Source organism: Prenolepis imparis, unplaced genomic scaffold (genome assembly GCF_030444845.1).
Source record: "Prenolepis imparis isolate NDT839.2.m4 unplaced genomic scaffold, iyPreImpa1.0 SCAF_3, whole genome shotgun sequence".
Lineage (NCBI taxonomy): Eukaryota > Metazoa > Arthropoda > Insecta > Hymenoptera > Formicidae > Prenolepis > Prenolepis imparis.
The window spans coordinates 13,573,637-13,589,544 of record NW_028141161.1 but is presented as its reverse complement, the minus strand read 5'-3'; the positions used below and the strand labels follow the sequence as shown (position 1 = coordinate 13,589,544).

The 15,908-nt window shown below is 33.2% G+C and overlaps 1 protein-coding gene across 2 annotated transcripts; it reads left to right on the top strand.

Annotated features, from left to right (window-relative positions):
* The first annotated feature begins 342 nt into the window (after positions 1-342).
* On the top strand, positions 343-15,623 carry LOC145934502 (uncharacterized). 2 transcript variants are annotated; one of them, XM_083034972.1, is made up of 16 exons: positions 343-712; positions 1,153-1,336; positions 1,513-1,747; positions 1,848-2,087; positions 2,193-2,359; positions 2,462-2,845; positions 4,439-4,607; positions 4,697-4,952; positions 5,044-5,353; positions 5,749-5,818; positions 5,914-6,198; positions 6,279-6,461; positions 6,568-6,867; positions 11,888-12,139; positions 12,308-12,541; positions 12,722-15,623. In XM_083034972.1, exons 2-16 carry the CDS (start codon positions 1,171-1,173, stop codon positions 15,228-15,230), a joined length of 5,760 nt encoding a protein of 1,919 aa, XP_082891098.1. In that variant the 5' UTR covers positions 343-712; positions 1,153-1,170; the 3' UTR covers positions 15,231-15,623. The 2 variants fall into 2 exon arrangements, with proteins under 2 accessions (XP_082891098.1, XP_082891097.1); XM_083034971.1 differs by having other exon boundaries at positions 344-712; positions 4,346-4,607.
* Positions 15,624-15,908: the final 285 nt, after the last annotated feature.

Here is a 15,908-nt window from a genome sequence, read left to right as displayed (position 1 = left end):
GGAAATGATTATAAAAAATTGTGAATTAATTATAAGAGTTGCTTTATTATAACGCTATTTTAATCAGAGGCTTTTTTTATGTTTAAAGTGAAGTATCATCGTCTCGTCGGTGATAAAAATCAAGCTGTACAGGTTATAACGAAAACCCATGAGTTCAGCTGTCGACGAAGAACGAAGCTCCGTATTTTCCATGGAAACTTGGGATGCGTTGGAAAATCCTACTCTGTAGAACTAGCGTTGGATCGACCAATCGGAACGCTGGAAACTTTCGCTCTCTCGCTCCCGATTGGTCGATCGGGCCCCTACTTTTTACGAGTAGTTTTTCGAACGCAACCTTGAATCCTCGACACCGTACTTGCGCCGATTTGTGCCCGCAACGTCGTCAAAGCAGCTGCCGTTGCCGCTCGCCCTTTGACGCCTATCGCGAGACGACTGTCGTTGGGTATCTTCACGCAGTGAGTAATCCACTTGCACCAGGTTCGCACACCGGTGATTGTTGCTGACGTTTCGTCGCGGCGCGAATATCGAGATCATGCTGGTGCGATCGAGCGTCACCGCCGATTCATCGGTTTAACCTTAATCGCTGTGTGTCTCTCCGCGGAGCCTCTTTTTTTCGTCTCGAGACTCTCTCGTCCTCGTGAATATCAGTTCACTTGATTCCGTATGCAGTGTGTATCCACTTGCAATCATCATTGGCCGTTCTCTCGAGGAGGTATGTTTTGTCGGTCGTAGGTGTGTGTTGTATAATGGTAGTTTGGAGAAAGAGAGAGAGAGAGAGAGAGAGAGGAGACGAGCCTTGTTTGAGGTGTTGTGATATGTATCGCGGTATAATGTGTAAGATTACATTATGCCACGATAATGTATTTTCTTGGCTGGAACTTTTATCTTTTTAATTTACATATATATAATATGACGCGTTTATGTATTTTTTAAATATATATTCTTGCTGCTCCTCTCTATACTTTTGTTACAAGATTATGCATGAATGATGATAGAGTTCAATTATTTACGTTAAATATATTGTATATTTATCTCTGAGATATATATAAGAATTAAATAATATTTTTATATAATGCTTTTTTTTGCAATTATTTATCTCGCTAATATATTATAGTGCTTGATAATTATAATCTTATATATATATTTTTTCAGGCTATTTAAATAGTGACAATGTCTGTACATTATAAATTTAAATCTACCTTGGATTATGACACTGTATCATTTGATGGATTACATATTTCAGTAGCAGATTTGAAAAAGGCTATTTTTCATCAGAAACGTATCGGCAAAAATACAGATTTTGATTTACAAATTACAAATGCCCAAACAAAAGAAGGCAAATATCTTATTTCATTATTTAATAATTTTACTTCCAGCTTACAAAATTATACAAATATATTTGTGATAATTAATCACATCTATTAATTATAATTTTATAATCTGTATAATAAAATATTTTGATAATATGCATATAAAATCAATAATATTCAATAATTATTCCATTTTCCACAGATTATACGGATGATAATGCATTAATTGCCAAAAATACTAGTCTTATTGTTGCAAGAGTTCCGTTAACAGTACAACAGAAACGTTCTTGGGACCGAAATGAAACTCCTCCATTTAGTAATTTAAAAGATGAAGCTAATTTGAACAGAGCTGTGGATCTCACGAGATTAGATGGTTCAGAAGAGGATAAAATTCGTGCAATGATGACACAATCAACTCAAGACTATGATCCCTCAAAGTATACAATATTATATATTTTATTTTAGTAGGGGTGGGGCATAATTTATTTATTCCATTTATTGTAATATAAATATATATATATTTTTTTTTTGAAACAGTTATATGAAAATTCGTGGAGCCAATCAGACCGGTGATGTACCTGCAAATTATCGGTGTTATAAATGCCATCAGCCTGGACATTGGATAAAAAACTGTCCATTGGGTACAAATCAGGAACCAATTGAAATAAAGAAAAGCACAGGTATTCCCAGAAGTTTCATGGTACCAGTTGACGGACCCTTGGTACCTGGTGCTATGATGACACCTACAGGACACTACGCTGTTCCTGCTATTGATCAGTAAGCTTTAATTATAAATATATATTACAATATCTCTAGGAAATATATTACAATATACATAACACACAATGTATATATATTCATCACTGCTTTTTCTGTTTTCAGTCAAGCTTACAAGGAAGGCAAGAAGGAACGCCCACCATTTTCACAAGATCCAGAACCTGTGATAGAGAAACCAGAGATACCAGAGGATTTGTTATGCAATATCTGCAAAGACCTTCTGACAGATGCAGTGATGATTCCATGTTGCGGAAATTCCTTTTGTGATGAATGTAAATCTTTTATCTTAAATTATAGACAATTAACGCGCATTTATTACATTTATCTATGTAGAATCATTATATTTATATCTGTATTTTTCTTTTGCATTACAGGTATTCGTACATTTTTGTTAGAATCTGAAGAACATGAATGTCCAGATTGTAACGAGAAAGATGTATCACCGGAAACTCTTATTCCAAATCGATTCCTACGAAATGCAGTAATGAATTTTAAGAATGAAACTGGTTATGCCAAAAGACAGACTTATCGGCCTCCTATTCAGAGTGGTGGACAATCCGCTGCACCGGCGGAACAACCAAAAGTTGAAGCGCAGCAAACTACAAGTCAAATATCCCCTCAAGCTCAAACTATACAATCGTCCATTGCTCCTAATGCACCATCGCAAGAATCTGCGGAACCGCAACCCGCTAATCTTGAATCTGCCTCGCAACATTTTCCAACTGCCACATCCGGTTTGCAGCCACAGACATCAACCAGTAAGTGCTTTTTGGTAACTGATGTTATTGTTCTGATGTATATATAATTTTAAAATAAAAATAAAAATAGATCCAAGTATACAATATAATAATAGACATTTCCGTAATATATTAATGACAATGCAATCAAAAAAATGGCTATATCTTGAACAAAGTTTTATGTTTAATAATTATAGTTTGCTATAGTTTTAATTAGTGTGAAATCGGTGACAGCATGTGTCACTTTTTGCTAACAGTAGTATATATTTAATCATATTAGGATTTTTATAATAGATGCAATATAAATACATTAAAATTTAAATGATTTATTATATTAATATGCAGAGAAAAAAGATTTTAGTAAAAAATCTACTCAATCACATAATTTATAATTAAACGTTTGTAATATTTTATGATGTATTTATAAGAGAGTCAGAGAAGTAGGAAATATATTGCAGCATAACTATATGAAAATTTTACACACACACACACACACACATATACGCACACATACATACATACATACATACATACATATATATATATATAACAAGAGTTTATTGATTTGGAAGTTCTTCTAGTAATGTTTTCACATTATTTTATTCAAAATATTGCAGCAGTATATTATTACTAATCAAACTACAAACAGAAAAGGTTTGTATATTTGAAATTAGCACCTAGAATTCACAGACTTATTGCATTAATATTAAACTAATTTAATTAGATCACACTTCATATAACATATGAATTTCTTTCATCAAAGTATAAATAAGTATAATCAAAGTATAAAAAAGTATAAATATGAAATTACTCAGTAAACACAAACATATTATACATTATCAAAATTGAGTGTTATTTACAAATCTTTATTCATAAATATAATCAAATTTTAATCATTCAGATAATGTATTGATATTGAGATATATACATATTCTAGACTTCTTGATCTACATCATATAAAATAAATCAAGAAAAAAAATGTTTCCTCATCCAAAAGCTAATATAAATGTAAACACTAACAAATAGACAATACATTGATCTCTCATTTCATCGCTCGTACATGGAATTTTATTTGATATTAAATGATATTTAACAGCAAATGTTTTACAAGTGTACATATATCTTTCTTGCAACGCGTTGAACTTTCCGTACGATATACTTCTCGTCATATATAAACAGAGAAGACAGACGCCATTATATTGGAGTATGTGAACTAATTTAGCTTCGGCATTTTTGATTCACGTAGGGGATAATATTTAGAAACATGACTTCGTTGCGATGAAATGCGTTCGATCGCCGCTTAATTTCGCGCTATAACATATATTGTTGACGATATATATTTCGGGTTCGTATATATATTGGCCAGCTGACAATTTTATAGCACATAACCTCAAAAAAGTATGGTTCGTCTTTACGTGCCGTAACTTGTTAAAGTGCCATTATGCATCGCAATCCGCTCTTTAGCGGGCTCTAATCGCCGATTTCACTCGCCTAATCATACGTGATGTGTGCTTCTGACAGCTCTGCCTGAATCCACTTCAGAATCGTATTTGCAAAGTGATTCGGTAACAAAACTAACAACTGACGAGGAAACTGAAGTGCCTCCTCCTCCAGGGACAGAGCCGTTACTTCCGATCCCCGCTATCGTAAGTTCGCCGGAGAGAGAACGCGAGCGAAGTGATCCTCCTGGTCGTGATAAGAAGGAACGGGACAATGACTACGTCGGGGAACGTCAATCCAGGGAGCGTCGACGAAGTTTCAGCAGGGATGGACATCGTGAGAGGTGAGAAGCGATTTCACGAGAAGATACGAGAAATATTATCAAATTTATATCGGGCATATAATTCATATTATCCACATTTATTAATTTAGAAGTGGAGAACGTGGTCGTAGGATTGAGAATTTACGTCCGCTGAATCGCAGCCGAAATCGGTCCCTGTCGCCCAGACATTCCCAGCACGGCGAATATCCATCATCATCATCGAGCGCTGTACTGCCTCATTTAATGAACCCACCTCCTTCCAAGGGTTATCAGGGTCATCTAGCGGACGATGGACATTATCCGCCTGCTATGCATTATGACAGTGGAATACGTAGATCCAACGAGGACCGTGCTGGCACTCCAACGGTGAGTTAATTTCTCTATATTTGAATAGATAATTAACATTACTTGATACGTTAATTGCATTAATTTCATCGTACGCCTCTGTGATCTTTAGGTCGACGAACCGCATTTGCATGTCCCCCCGTCCGGTAATCAGCCACCGTTATTGCCGTTTCCACCGGGTGAAGAGCGTATCCCGCCGCCGAATTACAATCAACCACCGCCGAATGTACCCCCCCATAATCCCCCACTTTTGCCGGATCCGTACTTGAATCATCGAATACCGATATATCCGCATCAGCAAGGCTCTCATTATGGACCGCCTAGATATGATAGACCGCCTTACCAGCAGCAAGGATATCGACCGTCTAACCCACCTCGAAACTATAGCGGGCCACCGAGGCCAATGAGAGGATTGCACCACAGTAAGCGCAATTTTTGCTATATTACATAAATAAACTTGAGGCTTTTACTTTTAGCGGAAGATAGAAATAAAAAAGCTTTTGAAACAAAGTTCTACATTTTATGTGTATAATTTTTTGCTATTGAAATTGATTTGTATCTTAAAGTTTATTTGTTTAAATCACAATTAACAAGTATCAATATTCAAACTATACCAACATGTATAGTTATATATGAAATTAATTATGAATCTACAATTTATAATCTTTATTGATTGTATATCTTTTTATAACGCTTTTAAAAGTTCTAAATATTTACAATTATACATATTTACTCACATTTATTAAATAATCTGCTTAATTTTTTTGATATAATATTCTTAATTGATATATCTCATTTTGAATATATTTTGTTTCAGTGGGATATAGAAACTTGCAACCACCGCCACCAGGCTTAGGTAGAAGCATACACAATGGAAATCCACCTGGGTAAGTTAATTTTTCATATTAATCTTAATCAGTACAAATATATTGAATGTTTTCATTGGATATCATTCTTATGGATACACTTTTATCTTCTTCAGTATTATCGATGATCCATTGGAGGCATTTGAGCGTATGCTCAGAGAGAAGGACGAAAGAGATCGACGTTTAGGAAAACACAGACGAAGAAGCAGAACACGATCTAGATCTCGCAGCTATACTCGATCAAGGTCGCGGTCTTTCAGTCGCAGATCGCCATTTGCATCTCGCATTAGTCGATCACGCAGTCCACCGTCGAAACGAAGATCATCAAGATCACCATTACTTAGAGCGCGTAGTCGTACTCCGAAACGTAGATCGCGAAGCGGCAGTTTTTCCATTAGCAGGTATTTTTATGCTTTTAAAGAGAGAACGCGATACTCGTTGTCGTTTAATTAATCAAGTTTCGCTCGATGTGTTGTTGCAGATCTAGATCATACTCTCGCAGTCAGTCGCCGAGGCTATCTCCATCGAGAGACAGAGATAGGGAAAGAGACAGAGATCGAGAAAGAGACAGGGAGAGAGATCGTGATCGTGACAGAGATCGCGAGCGAGATCGAGATCGTGATTTATTGCCTAGATATCGATCGCCAGCCAGATCACCTCCCAGGTACGCGTTCGATAATATCCTTATCTATCGTAGAAAAGACCTTTTCAAATACATTTAGAATATATATTATACAGAATATATTAACATATCGCGAATGACTTTTTAGATTTCAAAGAGAGAGGGATCGCGAGAGAGATAGGGCGCGATCACGCGAGCCTCGAGATGGATACAGCACTTATTATGGCGATTCACCGGCTCACGATTATCAATCGTTCCGTGATCGTGAGCGTGATTTACCGCCTAGAGAGAGACCGTTGCCGAGATATCCTATAAGGAGTCAGCCGTCCCAACACAATATACCGCCGTTGATGCCGCATCTAGTCACTGGAGGTCATCCACCACCGCCGCTTATGTCATTGGGACCTCCGCCTACGGACAGGAAAGACTATTATGATTCCTACAACAGGTATTTTCGCCTCAATAGTATTTTCATTCATGTACACGCTAAGCAGACAACCTATCGATATATCTATACCACTAGTTTAGTTAAGCAAAAAGACTCTGATAAATTATATAAAAGCGACATAGTACCAAGATTTGATTATCTTGTTAGCGAGAAATTTGTGCGCACCGAAATGACTTTAGAAATCATTTTAACTTTGCATATATAAGTTGCATCGTTAATAATCGTTGCATAAATTTGATAATAAGCATTTCTCTCAATTCTAACTGATTCTATCATCCTATAATTTTTATCTTACAATTTTGTAGAATAAGGAAATAATATTTTTTTGTGAAAATAATATTATACAAAATCAATCAAATTCCTATAGCACAATATATATATATATAAATTTTAAAATTAAAATGGTAAATCGATTAATCTTTTTTTCTTAATTTTTTCTTCATCTGTAATTTCATTATTTTTGTCCATTCTTCCCGAATAAGAGAATTTCATATCAATTAATATGAGAAATAGTTGAAAAAAATATTGAATTATAAATATATATATAATATTCGAAGAAAATATGCGCGTATGTACATATGGAGTTTTTAATTCTATGTCAAATTTATGCAGTTTATGTGATATTTACTATGGCAATATTCTAGTTTTTGCAAAAGTGGTAATTTGCAAATTGTATGATGTGAGATTGTTGTGTTTGATTAATTTATATCTCGCGATATCCGACTGTATCCAAGATATATTTTATAAATCTTTTATAATCTTTTATATGCTTGTATTTACCTGTGAAGATGGAAGAACTGGAGAGAGTTGCGCTTTTAAAGCTGCATATTTAATAAGACTTTACGTCTGAAAAGCAATTTGAATTTTACAAGTTAACATCGAACTTTGTTCTGAAAGATTACTTTGAATAATATTCGTCTAATATATACGAATAAATTTTATGTATAACATACATATATATATAACAAACATGATTCCAGATGAGTACATGTTAGAATTGCATACATGATTTTTTATTTAAAAATAATATTTATATTTATTTTGTATTAAAAGAGTTAACAATTTTAAAAAGAAAGAGAAGAGAAAAAGAAAGCTCTTAATCAAATGAAAGTGGATTAAATATAAAAACTTAATATATATAGTAATATATTCTTTTATATTATTTTAATATATTTTTTATATATAAACAATATTTTTTTATTTCAAAACATTTTAATATTTAAATTTTAAATTTATTAAAAAAGTTATATATCAATAAATATATTTAAATATTTAATATTTCACATTACATATATATATTTACATTTATTTTAAAATTTACATACAAGTTTTTACATTTCTCAGACTATAATTGTTACTTAAAATTAAATGTTGTTTATTTTGTGCATAATTTTTGGAAATATAATAAGATATATTTTATTAATTTTAATCAATATAGGCAAATTAGTAAAATTACTAAAGTTATAAAAAGTTTTACAGAGTTTTCCTTTGACTACTTTAATCTAGTCAATAATTAAAGTATTATTGTTGATGATAATATCACGTTATAATTTTATGTTGATTAATATTATTACATTAATTGTGATACATATATTTTTTAATTTAATGTGTAAATTATTAAATATCTATAGATTTAAATATCTATAGATGAGTATATTTTTAAGCATAGTGATAAGAGAATAAGCAATAAGACAATACAATGTGTGAATGATTGATTGTATGATTGAATGTGTAATTTATAAATACGAGGCTTTCATATATTATTTCTTTCTATTGTATTTACTTTAATTATATTATATATCCACGTTTTTAATCCTTATATTTCGCGTTAAATAATTATATCCTATATATACTATAATTTTTTCTTTTTCTTTTGTAAACGTACAAGTTTCTTTTCCTTTCGTTCTTTCTCCATACACATACATATACACAGTCAAAAACACATATATAAATCAGAAAGAATTTAAATTTTCTACTCCTTATCAATAGAATCAATAGAATCAATAATAATTCTATTCTTATGAATAGAAAATGATCAAGATATATTTCTGTTTATCTCTTTAGCAGAATTTTATAATATAAAACTTTTATACCAATAATATTTATATTTAAATATTTTATATATAAAACATGATTTTACAATATTCTTTATTATTGCTATTTTGATTATTATGACAAGGTATTTATTTAACGTATAAAAGTTGATAATTGTTCGATTAAATTGAATGTATATATATAAATTAATTATATAATTAAATATACATAATTATATATTTTGAATGGAAATAAATTTATTTTGCAATTACATATGTAGAGACTTAAGAAGGTTTTCAAATTTACAAAAAGTCTTTTGTGTAACTCTCTTGACAGATACTACAATCTGTTTAAGTATCCTCACTACAATCATATTGAATTATAATGTTAGAAACAAGAAATTATATGAATTTTTTTCTTGTGAAATACTTCCAAATAAATAAATTTTTTTGTATGTATGCCTTCACTCGTGTCAGATAATATAAATTAGTAAAATATATCGAAAATTGCTTTTTTTGTATTAGTAAATGTATATATAAATTAATTTTCATATATCTTACTTTTCCAGAAAATAGACCTTATGACAATTGATTAAGATTTACAACTATTTATTAAACCATGAATAAAAAAGATATATATTCAATATATATTTTATCTTATATATTTATTAATATATTTTACTTTCGGTATATTTTACTAATATATATTGTATGTGCATGTACGTGCGCACGTGTGAATACATACGACAAAATTTCTTTATTTCAATAAACAAATTCACATAGTTTCTTGCCTCTGTAATCATAATAATTCAATGAGAGATCTAAGATTATTTCTTGGCGCAAACCTAATTAAAATTGATTCTACAACTAGTATTCGTTTTTTCTGTACTAGAAATCAATGTATTATATACATATATATATATATATATATATATATATATATATAAACAGAAAAAATAATTTTTTTTGAAAATTTAAAAATTTTTTTAGGTTTTTTCTACGTATTTCTTTTTTTTCCGTTTTAGCACATTTTAATTTAGAATATATAAATTGAAAAATATCAGCTAAAATTATATATTGCAGGTAATAAACATAAGATAGAAAATATTACTGTCAATATAACAATATTAGCAGAAGTAGTAATCTGATGGCATAAAAGATGAAAAGTTTTTAAGTGATTAGATTATTAGATTGTTAAATTATTATGAATATATTGATATTTTTTAAATAGCTGAAAGCTAACATTTGACTATTAAATATAATATTTCTTTTTAATTTAGCATTCTCTATGTTATTTTATGAGTTTTATTATGAGTTTAATACACATACTGTGTGGATGTATATGTGTGTGTGTGTGTATGTATTTTATATATATATTATATTTATATATACATAGTATTATTTTAATTTAACGTAATATATATATAAATACTTAGTATATTTATTTAAAGATATTCTTTATTACTTAAGCAAATATGTAGGATGCATATTAATGAAATTGTATATGTGAAAGTTGTGTTGTATTTTAAATTAGGTATATATGTTAAATATTATTAAATATTAGTTTATACTAATATGAATTGTATTTGTATATATATACACGCGCGAGAACTTGTGATATTTAAAATTATAGATAAATTAAGATATAATGTAATAATGAAAATATATATAATATATTTTTTTAATAATATTTGTACATATAATTATGATGAGTATATAATTATTTAAATATAATATTGTCAATAGCGTAATTATGCTATTTCTTTAGTTGTACTTTTAAGTAAAATATTCGTTAAATTATGTGTGCATTCTGTTTTATACAATGTTTGATAATTGTTATTATATCAGATAGAAATTAAGTTATAGATTTATTTCGGTTTAATAATCTTTCGGTGTAATTATAAGTCTTGCAAAAAATTGTTAATTTAAGTTTAGTTTTAATATGTGCTATATGTAACATAATGTTTTATATAAGCATTATTATATTACAGTAAGTGTTTACTTTATTTATCTATTGAATATCGTCACAATATTGTTGAATATACAATTTTGTAAATTGTATGCAAGTGATATATATACTATGTATTATTTATATATATATATATATATGTTATATATATAATATGTATATAATGTATATTACATTATGTGAAATATAGTAGTAATCTAAAAGTGCAAGAAGAAGAGAGAAGCAAGGAAGAGCATCGAGGCCCATCATGGAGATTGCAGAAGCTAGCCAGCTGATTGACACATCTGCATGGTTTCTGAATCAGGTGAATTCAGGGCCAAATCAACATTTGTAATGAAAACAAAATTACTTTTTATTTAGTACCAAACTCAGGACGTGTTACTGAAAATGTATCACGTCAATGAATAAATCAAATAATTGTAAATTGTACAGACTAATTGACAATTTCTTAACTATTATATTTACAATGTAATTATTATTAAATATTCAACATAATTATAATTGTGAGAACGTATATTTTTTGCTATACTTTAAAGCCCTTTAAAATTACAAATGTTGCTTTCTTCATGATTTTATAATTTTAGATAATGACTTTAATAAAGTCTGGGTAACAGGTGATGTTCTATTTTTTCAGCTTATATGAAGATTATTTAAAGAAATGAAGTAGTTATCTTGTCTTAAAAATTATGACACATTCTTGCCCCAATTATTTAAATTTTCATTAGATCATTAGGTCTTCCACATGTGTAGCCTCGTTAACAGAAGTACGGAAGAAAATTTGAGGGGCAGACCGAGTTTTTTTTCTTTCTACGAGTACTTTAACACGATTAATTTTCCCGGTATACACTTTTGAGATTCCAAATTTTCGTCACTAACAACTATTCTGTATATGCGCTATATCAGTTTAATAAAATCGCACCATGTACTGAAGAAAAGAAAAAAAAAAGGAAGCGTAAAAAATTATACCTTTCGCAATATGACCGATGTATCAAGCGCTGTACTGATTTTCTGTCAACAGATATTCCGGACCACCTCCTCCGCAGCGTTTTGGCAGTCCTCTGAGGGATCCTCCACCTCATAAGCGATTCGAAGACGTCGCACCACCTGGCACCGAGGGCTACTACGATCTCTCACCACCGGGCGTCGAGCATCCTGACAGGCCGTTGAGAGAAGATCGAGAACGACAACGTTCCTTGAGAGATCAAGAAGACCGGGAACATTCATCAAAGGATCGTGATAATGAGGAGCGTGATAGATTGAGGGACGACAGGTATATAATGTTGAATGTTGCGTCAAGTCTAAAATAATTTTTTTTTATTTAATAAGAATGTTTCTTTCTCCTTTAATCATTTTACATTTAAATAAAGAATATATAATATTTTTTTAAATCGTCTCTTAAAGGAATGTATTTGTGATATGCATATTGTATGTTTCAAAGGGGTCGCGACCGTGAGGATCGTATGCGCGAGAGGGACGACAGAGATCGTAGAATCGTGAACAGAGATCGCGAAGATCGTGATAGACAACCCCCATCGAGAGATCATGAAGACAGGATACGAGAGAAAGATGAACGTGACAGAAGAGAAAAGGAAAAGGAACGAGACGATAGACACATTCGCGATCGTCGAGACGATGATAGACACATCGAGAAGAAGGAGTACGATAAGGATCGGTGCGTTCTGCGTAATCAAATAGAATTAAATGCGTAATCAACTTAAACATTATTAGTTGAAAATTCCAACGTTAGATACTTTAATATAAACTATTGTGCATTGAATGGCGGCTTGTTAAATTGATTTCTTGATTTGTTGCAAATATGTTGTCTATATCTGTTTTTTTTTTTGTACTACAGTTACAGAGATGATCGAGATCGCCATAGACAAGATGACAAGAATCGACCGCGAGAGAAGGAGAGACGCGAGCGCGAGTACGAATCCGAGAGGGAGAAGGATAGAGATCGCCATGAGCGATACGAGAGGCGTTCGCTAGAGCGGAAGAAGGGCAGGAAGAGTTTAAGTCCGTACTCGCAGAAATCCAGAGGCGACCCTAAGGATCTGTCGCCAGAGCGAAGTACGAAGAAGAAGGAAAAGGATCATGAGGAGAAAGTGGAAGAAAAGAAGAAAGAGAAAAAGATAAAGGAAAAGAAGAAGAAGAAAGATAGCGATGAAAAAGAGAAGAAGAAGAAAAAGAAGAAGGACAAGAAATCCAGCCAAAAGGAGATGCCCAAGGACGATACGATCAAGGTAGAGGATGCGCTGGTCGAGGATAAGACGACGAATGACACCTCGTCTTCGCCCCTCATCAAACTCGACGCCGTGAAAACATGCAGCGAGGAGGACAACATCGAGAACAGGATAGAATGTATCGTCAGTGAGGCACCCATCGTGCCAGTCAAGGAGGAATTCGAAGACAAATCTCTGGCAATGAATCCAGAACCGCCGGAATTCAGTGAGCTCAGTCCCGGCAGCGGTCGGCTCGATCGCTCAGAATTCGGTACTAATCCACCGAATCCAAACTTCAAGCCGATTCCGGAACTTAAGTCGGAGATGAAACCAATTGATAGTCTCTATGGTGGACTGGACGACACGGAGATCAACACTGTGATCACAGAGAAATATTCTCTACTATCGGAACACCCGCAGACCGAGGAGAAAGAAGTTACCGCTATGCTATCGACGGAGAAATCCCCGAAGAAAGATGAGTTCCTGGCACCTATACCTGAGTTGTCCAAGTGGGAGAGAGACGACACAATCGAGAAACCTGAAGACAGCAACGCGGATGAATCGCCGACGGAGAAAGTGCAGAGAGAGGACGAGCCGAAGTCAATGAAGATGGTTACTTCAGAGGTTCTAAAACGAGCGGAAAATGCCATATTTCAAAAAGCCATCAATGCGATTCGTCCAATCGAGATCAAAAAGATTAGCGAAAGTAGAAAGATATTATATCAAAATCCCGAACCTAAAGTGTTAGAGACGGTGGAACCAGCTGCTAACCGAGAGCCGCGAAAAAGCGTTAACGTGACGATTAATGTCGGCAGGAACGAGAGAAATGTCGAGATCACAGAGCCGGTGAAGAAAGCCAAACTTGATCGTACCAAGTTTAAGCCCGTTCCGGAGACAGCCTACTCACCGACTAGACTGTCCGCTAAGGAAAGACTCGGTGAGAAGATCGAGGAGGGCAAGGAAAGAAAGATCAGCCCTATAAAGGGATTTTTAGAGAGACGCGACATAAAGAACGAGAATCAATCGAGAAGTCGATCGCCTAGAAGAGAGAAAAGAATTTCTCCTCCGCTTTTAGAGCGACGTGTGGAGCCATCTTCGTTGGGTTTAACCACGAGCGGCGAGCGAAAAGTATATCTGGATGAAAGAAAACGGGACAACAAAGATAGAGGCGATCGATCGAAGGAGAGGTCGGATTTCCGAGGCGACAGGCACAGTGGCGAATTGAGGTCAGAGAGGGAGAGTAGAATTGATTGTAGAACAGATTTTCGCTCAAATAGAAACGATGTCAAGGGGGATCGCGTGGAAAAGGATCGCGATAAGGAACGAGATCGTGAACGCAGAGGTAGAACGCCTCCTCCGTCTTGCGCTTTCAAGCGAACGGATATGGCGAAAATAGGCTTATTAAAATCGAAGGACGAGGACGAAGATAGAAGACGCGACAAGAAATCACGAGAGGAGAAAAAGAGAAAGAAGGAGCATCGTAGCAGAAGTAAATCTAAAGAGCATAAAAAGCGCAAGGAGAAGAAGCACAAGAAAGACAAGGACAAGAATCAGGAAAAGAAACAGAAGCACAAGGAAAGCGCAGCCTCGAAAGATGGAAAGTCGGACGGCAACGAGAGCAAAATCAATTATGAGAATATCGAGGCGCCTCTGACAGAGTCATTGAAGAAACAGAGGAAGAATCCGAGACTGGTGTCCGATCGCAAACGTAGTATACTTGACGAGGCGAGCTTCGAACCCGATTACTCGGCCTCGGATTCGGAATCGGATGGTGAAAACGGAGGAAAGGGATTGGCACCAGCAAAGAAACTGAAATTGGACGAAACAGAATTAAACAAGGAGATAGAGATAAAGTCTTTGAAAAAGCGATCTAAGTCCAGCAGTAGTGAGGATACATCCAGCAGTTCTGACACGACAAGCAGCGATTCGGACAGCAGCGACGAGTCGCATAAGAAGAAGAAAAAGAAGCATAAAAAACATAAGAAAAAGAAGGCTAAGAAAGACAGTAGCTCAGACTCGGACACTTATTCGGATTCATCCGACAGCAGTAGCGACGAGGAGAAACATAAGAAAAAGTCGAAGAAATCAAAGAGCAAGAGCAAGCAGTCGAAGAAGAAGAAAAAGTCCAAGCATAAATGACATCACTAGATATTTTTGATGCTCTGATCAAAAAACACTTTACCTGAAAAACATAAGATTTAAAAAAAAAAAAGCGCAAAAAAATAAGAGCTTTTTTTTGGGCGCTTTCAAATATTGTGAGAATTATTTCATTTTCGTAAATTCTATGGATAGATTATGCAGTCGATGATATATACATTATTCGCATATCTTTCAGATAGAATAACGATTATTTTGTACTTGTGACGTTGCCAGAGTTCAATATAAAATTATTTTAGACAGAAATCATCTCTAGCAGTAGATTATTTATTGGCGCAAAAAAAAATGAAAATGTTTTTGACAAGTAAAATAAATTAATGGACTGACGAGTAGTAAAAAAAAAAAGAGCAGCATATATATATATATATATATATATATAAATATGCATATATATGTATATGAAAGATATAGACAAGTTGCTCTAAAAGAGGAACAGATAACATTATATGGCCTTTGCATAATTATCACGTTCCGGTTTGGTATATTAAAGTACTGTATGTAAGTTTATTATTGCAATAAGTGATGTACATTGTAATCCGTATGCATCTTATATGATATAATTTTGTCGAAAGGTAATAACCATCTTAAAGAAACCCAATAATTATTATGTAATGAGTTAAGAACAATATCATTTAGGATCTCTGCTATCTCAGCATTATA

Excerpts from the sequence above, each read along its gene's own strand:
- LOC145934502 (XM_083034971.1), top strand. The coding sequence starts at position 1,171 with ATGTCTGTACATTATAAATTTAAATCTACCTTGGATTATGACACTGTA. Across the intron at positions 6,462-6,567 it reads CCAGCCAGATCACCTCCCAG|ATTTCAAAGAGAGAGGGATC; the intron begins GTACGCGTTCGA and ends ATGACTTTTTAG. Across the intron at positions 12,542-12,721 it reads AAGGAGTACGATAAGGATCG|TTACAGAGATGATCGAGATC; the intron begins GTGCGTTCTGCG and ends TTTGTACTACAG.